The 15,163-nt window shown below is 35.6% G+C and overlaps 1 protein-coding gene across 1 annotated transcript in view; it reads left to right on the top strand.

Moving 5' to 3' along the window:
• Positions 1 to 15,163, top strand: part of CDH12 (cadherin 12) — a 222,179-nt gene that overhangs the window by 152,384 nt on the left and 54,632 nt on the right. The window contains exon 5 of the mRNA XM_066186473.1: positions 935 to 1,102. Within this exon, the coding sequence (XP_066042570.1) occupies positions 935 to 1,102 (168 nt within the window). The remainder of the gene's footprint in view (positions 1 to 934; positions 1,103 to 15,163) is intronic.

The raw sequence follows: 15,163 nt of genomic DNA, 5'->3' as shown, positions 1-15,163 counted from the left end.
ATACTAGAATATTTAGAATACTTTCTAAACCAATAATAGCAAGGAAAATCATACTTCCAGCTGGTTTAATTTTCAATTTTGCATGTTATCTGCACCAATGTGCACCTAGACATTTTCTGATAACTGTTGTTCAATAAAAAGCATTTTGCAATGCTATTCACATTTCTAAAATTTTGACAAAGATAAATGTATTTTCTCCTACATATTTGATTTCAAGAAAAAGCTTTTAGTATCCCAAAAGTTTTTCCCCCCTCTTTCTCTCTTTAAGTCTTCCTTATATTCTATATATTCTTAGCATATCAGAAGGGAGATTATGGCATATCTGCTTAGACAGCAGCTGTCCAAAATCACTAAAGACTAAAAGTCATGTGTTACTGTGGTATTTAAATTACTTTTTATTAAAGGAAATTCCTCAATTTTTCACTGCATGTTTGTGCTAAATCAAGGAAACTTTCTCTAGGAAAGGACGAATCTTCTAATAAAGATCTCATTTTGTACAGAGGAACGTTGTCTTGGCCTACAGTAACTTGAATTTATTGTCAAATGACTGGTTGGAAACAATTGAAGATGCAGGATCTGCAATGCAATGCCACCTCCTCCTACATTGCCTTGCTCTGTACAAGGCAGTGATCCTCATCCTTGATGTGGCAAACCTATGCTCCCAGCATTCACATCTCTAGTGAAAACACCTCATTCTCTTGCATCCATTCATGTCCTGATTGAAAAGACAAAACAGTAATTTTGAGTGGTTGAATGGATGTCAAACACTCTTTTGAAAAGCCTGAGTGATTTGCCTGTTTTTGTGTGACCTCCTCTCATCAACCCATTCAGAAGAATTCTATTCCTGTTCAAGAGATCCAGTATTAATTTGTAAGAGTAGAAAACCACAGCCCTTTCTTTATTTGCTCCTTTTCTTTACCCTTTCTTCTCACAGGTGTAATAAGAACAGCTTTGCCAAATATGGATAGAGAAGTAAAAGAACAATATCAAGTTCTAATCCAAGCCAAGGACATGGGAGGACAGCTGGGAGGACTGGCTGGTACTACCACCGTAAACATTACTCTCACGGATGTCAACGACAACCCACCCAGATTTCCTAAGAGTATGTAGTATTCCAAAGCACTGATTTTCAAATAAGCATGACTAAAAGTATTAATGTGGAAAAGTCCTGTAGATAAGAAACTGATATCCTGGAAGAAGAACAGTATACGATGAAAAAAAATCAGATATCCTCTTTTTTAAAATAATATAAGACTCAATTTGAAAGTATGAGCTGAATGTTTAAGAGGATATATACCATCATTCCACAAAACAAGCCTGAGCCTAAGAGTTAATTTCATTTACACTATAAAAATTATTTGGGAAATACTATTTTGCCAAGGGAAACTGTATGAACCCCTTCAAATTACAAAAAGTTATAACTTGAGACTTCCAGGTCAAAAGGTAGAGCTAGGTCATGCTAAGTGTTACTGTTATAATATTCAGGAACAGATTTTTATGTGTCTTGGCCTAGGAGATTATATCTTTCCCTGAAAACACTTACAGCCTAAAACAGTGATCGTTCACTGATAATTTATTGTTTCACATCAGTTAGTTTAAATTAACCTTTTCAGAAGTATGCTAATTTAACGAGTTTCATAGTCTGTGTATGATTAGAAGAATTTTCACTTTCTTGTCTCCATAAATTTACTGAAGTTTTGTATATTCCATACCTTCAAAATGCAGAAACTAATCAAGCATAAATCTTGATAACTATGCCAAAATAATTAGCTGCTAAAATTTGTTAGTAATGAAAATTCGTATTATAATATACTGTATGAATCTGGAGTAAGATCACAGCAGCTTTTCACTTTGCATCTCTTCCTTGCCCATGAATTGAAATCCCACTGTATGTATTATGAATGCCCCATAGGTACAAAACTGCATCTGCAACTGTGAAGTTTTCTATCATATAAAAATTCTTCGTCTTTTACTCAGTCTGAAAATGTATTGTGTTTTTGCAGGCAAGTAAGAAAGGTCGTGTGTACAAGAAGGATCCATTTGGCTCCTTCCCTCTGTCTCTTACACTCATGTCTAAATGGTAATCATAAAACAGGCCAAGCAATACTTCAAAAAACTCCCTTACTTTCTAATTATATTTAGTTATAATGGTGTCTTTGTATTTAACAACCCTCAATGTATTTTTCTTGCAGCAAGTTGTCCCATTGTTTTGAAACTTATGTTAAATTTCAGAGTCCACATCCTTTGTCAGAAGTACACAGATTAATCATATATCATACAACAAACAGCTTCCCTTCATTTGTTTTGAATCCATCTTTACATAATTGCTTGCATGTTTACATCTTCAAAGAATTCAGAAAGCACTGCAAAATATCAGCTTTATTTAGAAAATATGTTGATTTATCTTTTTTTTTTTTCTTCAGTATGAGAAATTCTCTCTGAGTTGAGAGAATCTGCTCCTATTCTTTCTACTGTTTTGCCTGTGCATGTCAGTCATATCCATCCTTAGTTCCCCTGGACTCCCTGGAGAACTTTTTGGGGGGGCGGGGAATTAAAAAAAAAAAAAAAATCAGTGTTATATTATACCTTCAAGCCTTCTTGTGCTACAGTGGTTTGAAGCAAAATATTGTAAGTCATGATAGTTCCCTTATTTCATTCTTCAGGCTCTTGGGCATGTAACAGCTAATCCAAATGATTTGTTACTGTTGTGTCTGTTTGTTCCACAACTGCTTCTGTAGCTAATTTAACCTTCTCCTGAGTCCTCTATAAAGTTCTAGGATAGAAAAAAAATCCACAGTTTTTCTATACTAACAATAAACAAACAAAAAAAAGTATTAAGTTTTACATTTGTGATCTTATCTTCTCTGAGCACTTCTGTATCTCAGTTTTGGGCTGGCAGGCTTTACACAGCTCCTCTCAGGCTTTTGCCTCCAGATATCTTAAAAAACAATTATTATTAGCTTGTTTGCAGAGATTTATTCAAACTCTTTTTTTTGTCTTCTTTATTGTGGTTTTATAGATAAAGCAGGTTTTATGGTTCTTTCTATTGTCCTCTCTGAGACACAACTTCATTTTTTTGAAAGATGTGTTCTTGTTTTTATTAGCTATGCTGTTTGCCCTTACAGATTTGCCTTTTAATGGATATGTGCATTTGCTGTGGGTCTTCTAAATGATATCCCTAGATAGCATCCACACCACCCATAGTGATTTAACAGTTTCAGCTATCCCATTCAGAATTTCTATAGTAATATGCCTCAGTTTTATTTATTTCCACTTTCTTGTTATTATTTATTTAACTGAATACAACCATCTTATAATTCTGGTTTTTTATTGCTCCTGCACAAATATTGTATTTAAACTAATTATAGTTGTTGTAAAATTATAGAAAAGCTAGGGAACTTTTCCTGAATATCTAATGTTAATACTATCCTCCTTTTAAAGTCTCGGTCGACAAAGATTTCTTTCACAACCATCATTATTCCTCCACTGATTAATTCTGCTGTGACCTTCCTGTGTATTTTGCTCCTCGATAATATGCTGCCTAACTGATTTTCTTCTTTCCCACAGATATTGAACATAGTTATGATGCTGATATTCTTGTGTAGCATTAGGCATTAAAGTTACCTATACTAGTTCCCATTTCAACCCTTGCATTTATATTATGACTTTCTTTCTCCTCTTTACCAGTCCTTAGTTTGATTCTGTACGAACTACCACTTTTGCATTTCTTACAGGGCTATCATCTCCTTTTGTAGTCTTTTTGAGTGGAGAATGCAGAATTCTCATCACTGCACCCTTTCTCTGAACTGCATACCTTTGCATTATTTTTTTCTAATTTTTTTGCTTTCCAACACCTGAAAATTCTCCTGAACCTTTCACTAGGTATCACAATGGTCATAGAAAAGTTTTTAAACTTTCATAAGCCTATTTTTGTCATGGCCAAAATTAACTTTGTAATTTTTCACATTCTTTAACAAGTGCTCCAACATTCCTATACTATGACACTTCTCCTCACCACTTTTTCTCAGCCAGTCATTTAAAGTTCTGCCTTTCAGTCTTTTTACTCTGATTGTACATGGTGAGTTCAAACTAAGCTACTATGAATGTCCTTATCTTCAGGTTTCATTTGCTAGCCTAAATTTCAATCCTAAAACTTCTTTATTTTGTCAAACCTCCCATGGTATCTCCTTTTAATTTAATTACATGCTGTCAAAGCACTTGTGGAATGCTCCAAATCTGATGAATAAGGCAATCATCCTAGAGGGCCTCTTTATACCACCATTCCTACTGTCCGCATCCTCAGTGCTTGTTAAACTGTCCCCAATTGCAGTCTGCTTCTTCCTTTCAGCTGGAATCTCTGCTCTTGGAAGGGTACCATGGGTAAAACAGGAAATAATGTAACTGTCTGGAGACTGAAAACTCAGTACATTGGCAAGCTTCACGTGCCCAGTGCTCACTCATATTCTGGTTTTCAGTTGTATATTTTACTTCCTTTGTTTTTAAGGGCTTAGTATTTTATATTTTATTATATGCTTTCATCTACTGTAGTGGTGCAAAAATGCACAAGTTTTACATAATGTCACATGGTTTTCATGAAACAGAGAAACATGGAATATATCATCCTCGTTGAAGAAGATAGCCTCCAGGTCTCATTTAATGCATGAATTGCAGTTAGGACATCTTTGCCCAGTTGTTGTATGAAGAAGCAAAAAAAAAATCACACACAAGAGACAAAGCTTGTCCTGTGTATTGCGTGCTAGTAAGGTTGAAAACCTTTTCTTACTATTATATCAAATGTCACAAAAGACAAATTGCAGCAGTGACTCTCAACAAAACAGAAGAGAATAAGATTGGAGGTTTGTGTTGATATTGAAAATAACAAGCACTTAACATGGCTTACGAGCTAAAATATCATCGTGGGGACTCCAGTGTATTGGTCAAGCCTTTTACTTTTTTGAATGTGTTACAGGCAACAGTCTCAATCAGTGGGGATTTACTTAGACAGGCCTGTTTGGTTAAGCAGTATGTGAGATGATATGTAGTATGCCTGAAATTCACAGAGACACCAGGCTAATTACAGCTAGACAAAATAAATAAGAGAGAAAAAATGGAGTATAAATTATATGTCAAACATAGCAGCTGTATTTTTTTTTTTTTTTTTTTTCTTGAAAGCATTGCAATGATTTGGAGTAATTACCTGCCAGGAAATGGAGTTTACCATTTGCTTGACTACCACAGCTAAAAGGATGTTTGTGTAGAATTTTAGTTTCTGTGAAAATAAGTCTTTAAATCTGGTCTGTGTACGTGCCAAGCTCAGGCCTGGCAAGAGGTCAGGGCCCCTAAGTGTTGCTGTAATTGAGATCTCCAGTATCCCATTTCTCATCATTGGTCAACAAAGCCAGGAAGTGCAGACTAAAAAAAGAGGACTAAAGGTACCTTAACAAAAACTGCTGCAGGGTTAATGTTTTTGCATAACATAATCAGGACGACAGTTTTGCAAAGGTCTCATGCCAAAGAAGCCATGCTACAGATCACCCAATCAAATTAGACAATATTAAATTTCACAGAATAAAGCTTAAATTTATTTTCTCAACTTAGTAAAGCTGGAGGAAAAAAAGAAAAGACTTCACAACAGAAGTAGGAGAACATATATTATTAATATTTGAAAGGAGCTACACTGATAAATAATACATTACAAGCTTGCAAAAAAAAAAAAAAAGTATCATGAAACACCTTCATCTCATTGAGGGTCCTTTAAGGAGACAGGCAGGTTTGGATGGGTTATCAGCATCCAGTGATAAAAAAAGCACTGACTATCCTGCTGAACATGGAATTTTTTATTTAGAACCTGTGCTTTTGAACGTATTCAGTGGGGACCTCCTACCTTGCATGTCTCCGAGTAATGAGGAATGTAACTGAGAGGAAACCTCTGAACATATATTTCTGTCAGAGTTGTTTGACCTGCAGGTATCTATTGGCCCACATTTCAGAAAACTGACACTTCAGTAAATGGATATTTTCTTTAAAACTAGTAAGAAAAACCTAATCGGAAAGATTTTATTAGTAAAAATTTATTTCCAGAAGTGTTTTCTGTCTTCTCTGGCTCTTCATTATTACAGCAGCTTTCTGCATTGCTGTGCATGTTTCATTGTTAAAGAATGATCTTTCTGGTAAATATTAAAATAAATATTTCATACCAAAGTTTGATTTTTACCAAAGCAAGAGAAAAAAACTAAGGCATAGATTGAAAAGCTAAATACTTTTCCTATCATAACAACAATGTCCAAGCAATTGAACAAAAATTTGGTATAACACAACAGTGCCTTTGAGCAGAGAGAGTGGACAATAGCTGTGTACATGTAGGCATGCATCTTGGTCCAGAAGGTGACTGATGGCCTTTCTCTCTCAGCTATTTATGTAAATGGTAGCTGGCTAAGTAAAGAGATACTTCAGCACATCATTCCTGAAAGCTAATGGGCTAACCTTTAACTCATCAAGCAGTGGACCGGTCTGAGCAAGCTGCCAGGACAGCAGTGGCTTGTTTCCAATTGCAAAATAAGCTTCAAGAAGAAATGGATGGGTTATATTTACTTCAACATTTAAATTACAAAAGCTGTATAATTACTTGGTATAAATTATGCTTTATGAAATCAAACCAATTAAGTGAAGTGGTGGATTAATGTTTTGTAAGTTTTTATGCTTCAGTTTCCCAGTCTCTTTCTTTTGTTCACAGCTGAGTAAGTGTCAATGCAATTTAGAGAAATAAACCCTTATATGCTGAGCAATAAAGGCAAATGTAGATCATTTTAGTCAAAGGAATAGTATGTCTTGTTATTTTAATATTGCATAAATATACTTTTAGAGAATAAGGCCCTGACATAGAAGAAATGCAATTCAATTCTATATTTTAGACAGTTTTTATTCTGTTATTAGCAACTCAAAGACTATTTCAAGTGTCTTATGAAGTCAGTAATAAGTTTGATTTCTTTTAAAGGTGTGTACTTTTAAGGTGATGCCTCCTGAATTTGCTTTTTTGAACTCAAAAGAACTACTTGGGTAAAGTCATATTTTATCATATCATTTCCAGCTAACAGAAGTCAATTTTTTGAGAGAATGATTAAAAGTTTTTTCTAATAGAAGAGAAATTAATTAAGGTTTGAACTTGATACTTGAATTTTGTCTTCTTGAGCATGTCTTAGCTTAAAAAAAAAAGAAAAAAAAAAAAGAATCTCTGATGGTCAGAAACCATTATCTCAGGGCTGCTTTGCAACCAAATTTAAAATATTCAGACAGCTGTAGAACAAGGCCTAGACATCACAGGGTTTTTTTTGTTTGTTTGTTTGTTTGTTGGGTTTTTTTTTTTTGTTTTTTTTTTTTTTTTTTTTTTTTTTTTTTTTCTGTCATTGGTCTTTCCAAAAGCATCTCAGTGAAATCCATCAAGATACTTTGCAAATTTCCAGAAATGCTAACATGTTTGGAAACAAAAACACAGCTACTCATCTTTCTGGCAGTGACGCCTTAAATAATGCAAGGATAATGGATCATTCCCATGACTTTGCAAATCAGTCCATACTGTAGGATTTTGCAGCTAATTTGATTTGGATTTCACCAGTGGATAGTACAGTGCATTCCACAGAATATATTAAATCCTCTATTTGAGAAAGCAGAAGAAACAATAATTTTAGAGAGAAAAGTTCAAAAAACAGACAATTCAGAAACAAACAGGAAAATATCTGTCATTTATGCAATTTCAGGAATTTCAGTGGAAGTGAAAAAGACATTTGCAAACACAAACTCACTCTTTATTCTCTTAGTTATTTAACCTTGGCATGACCCTTGAATTATCTATTAACTGCATGATCTATGATATAGAAATATTATGTATTATACTTTAAGAATAGCCTTTGCATATTATTACCCCTTAGATTGCATCTGTTTTGTGTGATCATTTATTGGTTTGCAACTTGTTTTAATAGGCATACCGTCAAGTACTACAATCTGTAGAAATATTTAAAAAGAAAGAACAACCAAGTGCTGAACCAGGAATAGCCTGCCTATATATACTTATGCATGCACGCTTTGTAGATTAAAAAAATTTATTTATATATTATTAGAAGTTTAGTACATCACAGAAATTGCACATGCATTAATTATCCTAAGTTTTACTACATTAAAGCTGGTCAAATTTTAACTCAGTAAACTAAATGTGGCTGATTCCATTCAAGTGGCTTTGAACAAGTCTAGCTCAGATTATATTGAAAAATTGGTTCAGAAGCAGAATGCAAGCAACGGATCTTCTGGTCCACAAGAGACAGAATGGAAAATATTTTAATCCATTGCTTTAGGTGAGTGGCTTATGAGAGACAATTGTATCTACTTTTAAAGATTTCAGAAGAATGCACACAAATCCCACTCAGTAGTGTATTAGAAATCTAAAGGAAAAGATCATGTGATTAATAAATTATTCTGTTCACTAATCTAAAAAAATAAATAATGAAAGCAGAGATCTGATTTAAAAATAAGTGAGGAAGATTTATTCCCTCCTTACTTGGACAATTTAAAACCAGAAAACTTACTCAGGATTAAGGTTCAGATCTGCCTCATTAAGCATTTTACAAGTCTGCACGAGGTTTTTTCTGGAAGTTGTTCTACTCCCTGTAATTCAGATATGGAAGTATAGTTTCTCTTGGTATATCTGTTAAAAGTTGTGCTTTATATACAGTGCTTGCATCTTTGTTGGCTCTCAGAATGAAAACAAGTCCATCTTTCATTGATTAAGGAATTTGCCTGGCAGACAAGATGCCCTAATTCAGTTCCAGCAACTAATTACTTATGTTATACCAATTGGGAAATACCTGCACATGACACGTGGACAGATTCATTGCAGACTAGCCTGCAACCAGAGATTAGTTGTGAGACTGAGCCAGACTTTTCTTTGAATCAGAAAAGGAGAGAAGGTCAAATCCTGATTTCTCCATCTTTAATTTTCTAACCTCTATGCCATAAGATATAAAAGGAAAAAAGGACCAGCTTGGTCTTGTAAACCAAGACTAAAGAAAAACTACATTGTTTGATGTAAAAAAAAATCTTATGCAAGGCTGATTTCATTTACCTGTGAATTTTGATTAAATTAAGACTTCATTTTTGAGTTAAACATGTTCTTTAACCAACCATTTCAAACAGTGATGGAAGACAGGTATGCAAAGGCTCCAGAGATCAGCTCATGCAATTGTAAGCCAATCACAAAAACAGCACCCATTTTGGATTGCAATACCTTTGACTCACTACTGCTTTAGCATCAGTTAAACTACAGTCAAATCAGTACAGTAATAAATACCTGCTGAGCAGTATTTGCACAGGGCTCTTATAGGAATCTGAGGAGAACCAAGGGTAGCTCCTCTTTATTCTGGGGTTCCTTCCAAGTCTCACACCTCTGTACTATTTGCATTTCTTTCTCACCTCTTTCATTCTCCTTTGGCATCTCTTTCTTCCTCATCCTACATATCCTTATTTTCAACATGCATTCTTGTCTCCACTCTTCTTGATCTCATTTCCATTGTATAAATAGATTGCGGCCATCTCCTCCTTCAACTCCACAAGGGTTTTTTTCTTTCCCAATGGTAGCATTGCGAAAAGAGTTTATACTTTGCTGTACCACTTCCAGCTCTTAGTTTCTCCATATTTTGCTATGCTGAAATCAATTCACCATCCCATACAAACTCTTTACATCTGCATCTTACTTGTTTAGGCCACTACCCTGTCATAAAGCTCAGTGACCCTTGCCTGTTGTATCTATTTCACTCACTTGAGTTTCACATTTGACAGGTAGTCATAAAAAAGTCTCTGTATTTTTCTTTGCCCTGCACCACCATTTAATCAGTGAAATAATGGACATTTTTACATAGACTAAAAGATGCAATATAATGGCTTATTACATTTTGCTTTTCAAAGCAAAAAAAATACCATGAGAATATCTGAGAAAGTTCCTGAAGATTTACGTTGTTCTGTACTGTTAGTCTTAGAACAGTCCAGGGCACAGTCTTGAACAACAACAAGTAAAGCTTTCTCAGAGAAATTTAGGGCATTTGAAGAAATTAGTACAGATCAGGAACTATTTTCTGCAGTCACTTTCCATGAAATTGACCTATTTTGGTGTGGGTAAAAGAATTTAATAACATGGAATTAGGCCATTTATATTGTCTGGCTTCTGGGTCACAGACTACGGCTGGTACATGAAATTTCTTTCAGCTTGTGCTTTGCAATCCAGACCATGCAGCCCTCTTTGGGTCACAGTACCCCACAGTTAAGTAGCCTTCTATCATTATTTGTGTGAGCCCAACATAAAGGAAGTTAAAATTAGACTTCTATAAAAATTTCTATTTATACTAATGACCACTTTCTCTTAATTTTTTCTTATTCCTTTCCATATCAGAATTCTGCATGCACTTTTAGTAAAAACTGATTTTCCCTCCAAGGTGCATGTAACCTTAGTAAAAATTCCCTGGAAACATCTTCTCTTTTTTGCAGCTGTCACTGTTGCATGTTCTTAATCATATAGCATCTTGAAGAGTGAATCATTTTATTCAGACTGAATAACTAAATTTCCAGCCACAGCATACTAATTGGAAGAAAACTGAGAAATAAACTGGAGGCGGAGATATTAAATTACCACAGATTCTTGAAACACTAAATGTTTAGCAAATTATTTGTCTGCTGCAATTATATTGTTTTTTAACTCTCTCAAGAATGCTTAGGTAGCAAAGGTTACCTGAGGACTGTTTGGTGTACATATTGAATAAAACAAAAAAACCTGTTTAAAGGTCTAAACTGAGAGAGACTGAACCCTTAGCTGCAAAGCAGATCATAAGCCCAAATATAGCTATTTCTTTACACTACTCCATAGCCAATGAAAAACATAGGCAATTTCTCACTGACCGAAATGCAATGCTCTGATTTCACTGTGAACAATAGTTCGAGAAATGCAAATGAGCACAATAGTAGTTAGAAGTTAAATATTATCTATTTGTCCTAACATTCTGTTGTTAATTCATTTCCTTCCTATCACCATCTCTGAGTGATAATTGATCATTAACCAAAAGATTAGGTAAATTGTTTTTAAACACTATAATTATCATCATAGTAGATTAATATCATCAATATGGTACTTTGCATCTGCTACCTTATGTAGAGAAGCTGCAAATAAATAAATTCAACAACCTTTGGCAGGAATCATGTAATTCATTCCACTACAATGTGTTTTCTGTGGGAAGTGATGAAGAAATTATTCATTCAAAACACAGAGAGTATTTAGATTGGATGCATGAAATTATTCTTGTAACCTTGGTATGTCTTGAAAGCCCCATGCATCTCCGCCTACTCTGATATTGAAAAGTAGCTAAGGCTACAGATTTAACAGCATGGGATTGCCTTGCAATGCCTTGAGAATTAGTTCCAAAGTGACTCACTGACAACAATGTCACTTGCTGTGTCACTATCAGTTCTGGCAGCATCTGCCATTTTCCCTGAGGTCTTCCATCCAAGTAAGAAATCAACATATACTTTCTGCATCTAACCATGGTGAGCTTACTTTCTGAAAATTTAGAGACTACAGGGCAACATAAAGTGAAACAGACCATATATAATTATCTAATTATAATCACAAGAGTTTAGGCTCATGTTTTTCAAAAATATCTAAGAACTGCAGTTGTTTTCAGATTTTCAGCAGTGCTCCACTCCTTGTAAAAGCATTAAAGGGGATGCCCAAGTGCTTGCAACAATTCACATGATCCTAATGACAGCAGTAGGAGTTGAGCTGAAGATATCAAGCAGTATGTAATTGTCTTCCATGAGTCCAAAATACGTCTTTAGTATATTTGCATAGAGAAAGCTATAAAAATATAAAGAAAAAGAAAATAACAGAAATATTCTAGAGTGTATCTTTTAAGTTTTGTCTTGAATCCATGACAATTATTTTATTCTCGGTGGCTTCTATGAAAAATTTATTGAATTTGTAAATATCATTGCCTACTGCTCACAAAAGAAGGACCTGTAATTAAGCACTCACTACTTTTGCATTTCATTACAAAATGGGAAATATTTATAGAGAGCTTACTTTAAACACTTACATTGTAAAACATAAAACTCACTTGTGATAAGTTGAGCATACTTGCTATAAAGTATAAGGGAATACAAATGCAAAATATACAATTGCTATCCTATTGTATCACTATTTTCTTATCTATGTCACACACTAAATCACAAGCATTTAAGGAAACTTAACATAGAGTAAACCAAAACTTGAAACACAGTATTGTAAGCTATTATGGACTTGTACTTGATTTCCCGAGTTCATCTTTAAAAATGATAATTTTTGGCATCAGCCTGTGCCTGCATGTGGAAAAAAAAGTAATATGGAGTTTAGGGAAAAAATTGCATGAAGTGTACCCAGTGAGTATGCAAAAATCAAGTCTTCACAAAGAGTTTTTTGAGTAATAAAGATCTTAAGCAGGCTTTGTTTAGGTGATTTTAGGGTTACAACTGAGGTGTGACATGGAGGACTTAAGAGAAGAACCTAATTTCCTTAGTCGATGGAGAGAAAAATTATTCTTCCAATACAAATGATTTAGAGCACCTGGCTTAGGTCCTAAAGTAAATGGTTTAACCATATTCTTAAGAGTGAATGAATTGTAGTAAAAGTTGTGTTATTATCTCTTGTGCCAGAGTGATAAAGAAAATATGAAAAGGCTCTGGCAAGGTATTTAAGAAGCAGGGATGTTAAGAAGAGCATTACAAACTCTGTGTTCCATTCTTGAAAATGTACTTTTTATCATGTTACTGTTTCACATGTATCTTTCAATTTAAATTTTATAGAGGGGATAAGTGTATTGATTTACTTCATGGTGATGGTGTGATCACTGGAATATTACCAGCCGACCTACCTGATAAATGCCAATTACATGCTGCCTGGGATTCTGAAAAAGACAAGACATCTTCTCCTGGAAACTTATTTTTCTGTCTATAAGGCATGCTACACCTTGATAATTCTTTATAACCGCTATGTAATTTAGGTAAAAAAAAAACCAACCGATTTCGACTGCACCTGTGAAAAGTTATTTCTCTCACTGGATGATTTTTTTTGGTAGTAATTTCTAATTACTAGTCTACTAATTTCTAATTAGTAGACTGGATATGATTTAATTCTTCATTGGTTATGGCACATAATGAAACTGATCATGTGGATCTGGTTTTCCTCATAAGCCCTCAGAGTTACAGAAAGCTACACTGACTAACACATGAATGCTTTGGTAAGGTCAGATTTTTCACAAAAAGAAGAAGTGATAAAGGATCTTTCATATACAACAATATGATCAGGATTAAAGCAGTTATTTAGGAACTTGTTTAGTTCTCCTCACTCTTGGAATATAGAAACTCCATATTGTCTGGAAGAAACTCTTTATAATGTTGAGGAATTTCAAGAATGGAATATTTTCTTCCCCTCTGGGTAAAACTATGCTACCACACAAAGATGATTTAAGACCTGCAGAGAAGATTAAGTATCATCCTTGCCTCAGTATTACAGAATCACAGAATCACTAAGTTGCAAGAGACCTTCAAGATCATTGAGTCCAACCCACGCCCTAACACCTCAACTAAACCATGGCACTGAAGGCCACATCCAGATTTGGGTTTTTTTTTTTTTTACACACCCAGAGATGGTTATTCTACCACCTCCCTGGGCAGACAATTCCAGAACTTTATCACCCTTTCCATAAAAAACTTTTTCCTAACATCCAGCCTAATTTTCCCCTGGTGCAGCTTAAGACCGTGTCCTCTCCTTCTGTCAGTTGCTGCCTGGAGAAAGAGACCAACCCCCACCTGGCTACAACCACCTTTCAGGCAGCTGTAGAGAGTGATACGGTCACCTTTGAGTCTCCTTTTCTCCAGGCTAAACAACCCCAGCTCCCTCAGTCGTTCCTCACAGGACTTGTGTTCCAAGCCCCTCACCAGCCTCCTTGCCTCCTCTGGACGCGCTCAAGCATCTCAACATCTTTCCTAAACTGAGGGCCCAGAACTGGACACAGCACTCAAGGTGTGGCCTCACTAGTGCCCAGTAGAGGGGAAGAATGACCTCCCTGCTCCTGCAGGCCACACCATTCCTGATCCAGTCCAGTATCCCCCTGGCCTTCTTGGAAACAAGGGCACGCTGCTGGCTCATGTTCAGCAGCTGTCACCAGTGACCTCAGGTCCATTTCTGCCTGGGCACTGTCCAGCCACACCATCCCCAGCCTATGGCATTGCAGGGGGTTATTGTGGCCAAAATGCAGGACTCGTCACTTGGACTTATTAAACTTCCTCCAGCCAGTGGTGTGGTGATTAAAAGAGGGCTCTAGGGAGCATGGTGAACAGGAGTGAGCAAGCAGGGGCATGGCATGTCTCTGAGGGCATAGCACAGCAGTTTGCTTGGTAGCTTGTGCAGGTAAGGCAAGAAAGCAGAGATGCAGGTTTCCTCCTGCTGGGGTGGGCAGGGGGGAGGGTTTAGTTTGTTTTTTGTTGCGATTTTGCTGGTTGGTTGGTTTGGGGTTTTTTGTTAATAATGGTTTTTACATGATCAAAAACCACAGTTAGTAAAAGTGTACGTAGCCAAACAGAACCCTCCAAGAAGGATACATTTGTCCACATCCCTTCCTGTGTGGAGGTTTGAGTACTGGGTCACACATCTGAGTGTGTATGGCTCCAAAAAACTGCTTCTATAATTTTTTCTGTATTATATTTTTAAACAGAGCACTCTCTGTTGCAACAAGTATTCTCTATGCAACAACCAGCACACTTTTGGAGGCAAAAGCTGTGGGCTTGACTACCTTGAGATAATAAAACTGAACTGGTATTTCCCATTTCCTGAACTCTTGCTCCAACAAGGGAGATATTAATGTCTGTGCAATTATTCTCTGACATGCAATGGGGAGGTTTATTTTTAGAAAGCTATATGATAACACCACCTTATCAGTAGAAAAAAAATACAGCCAATGGTTATACTGAATATTTCAGTATACAAAAATTATACCAGTATAATGAACATAATTTTCTCTTTAGGAAGGTGGAAGGAGGATGGCCTCAAAAACACAGTCTGCTAGCTTACCTCAGGGGGTGATAGAGTTCTGGCTCA

This window comes from Chamaea fasciata, unplaced genomic scaffold (genome assembly GCF_029207755.1).
Source record: "Chamaea fasciata isolate MVZ Bird 193981 ecotype frontalis unplaced genomic scaffold, bChaFas1.0.hap1 SCAF_1, whole genome shotgun sequence".
Taxonomy (NCBI): Eukaryota; Metazoa; Chordata; class Aves; order Passeriformes; family Sylviidae; genus Chamaea; species Chamaea fasciata.
The sequence above is the reverse complement of the archived record's forward strand: the minus strand, read 5'-3'. Positions and strand labels throughout refer to the sequence as shown.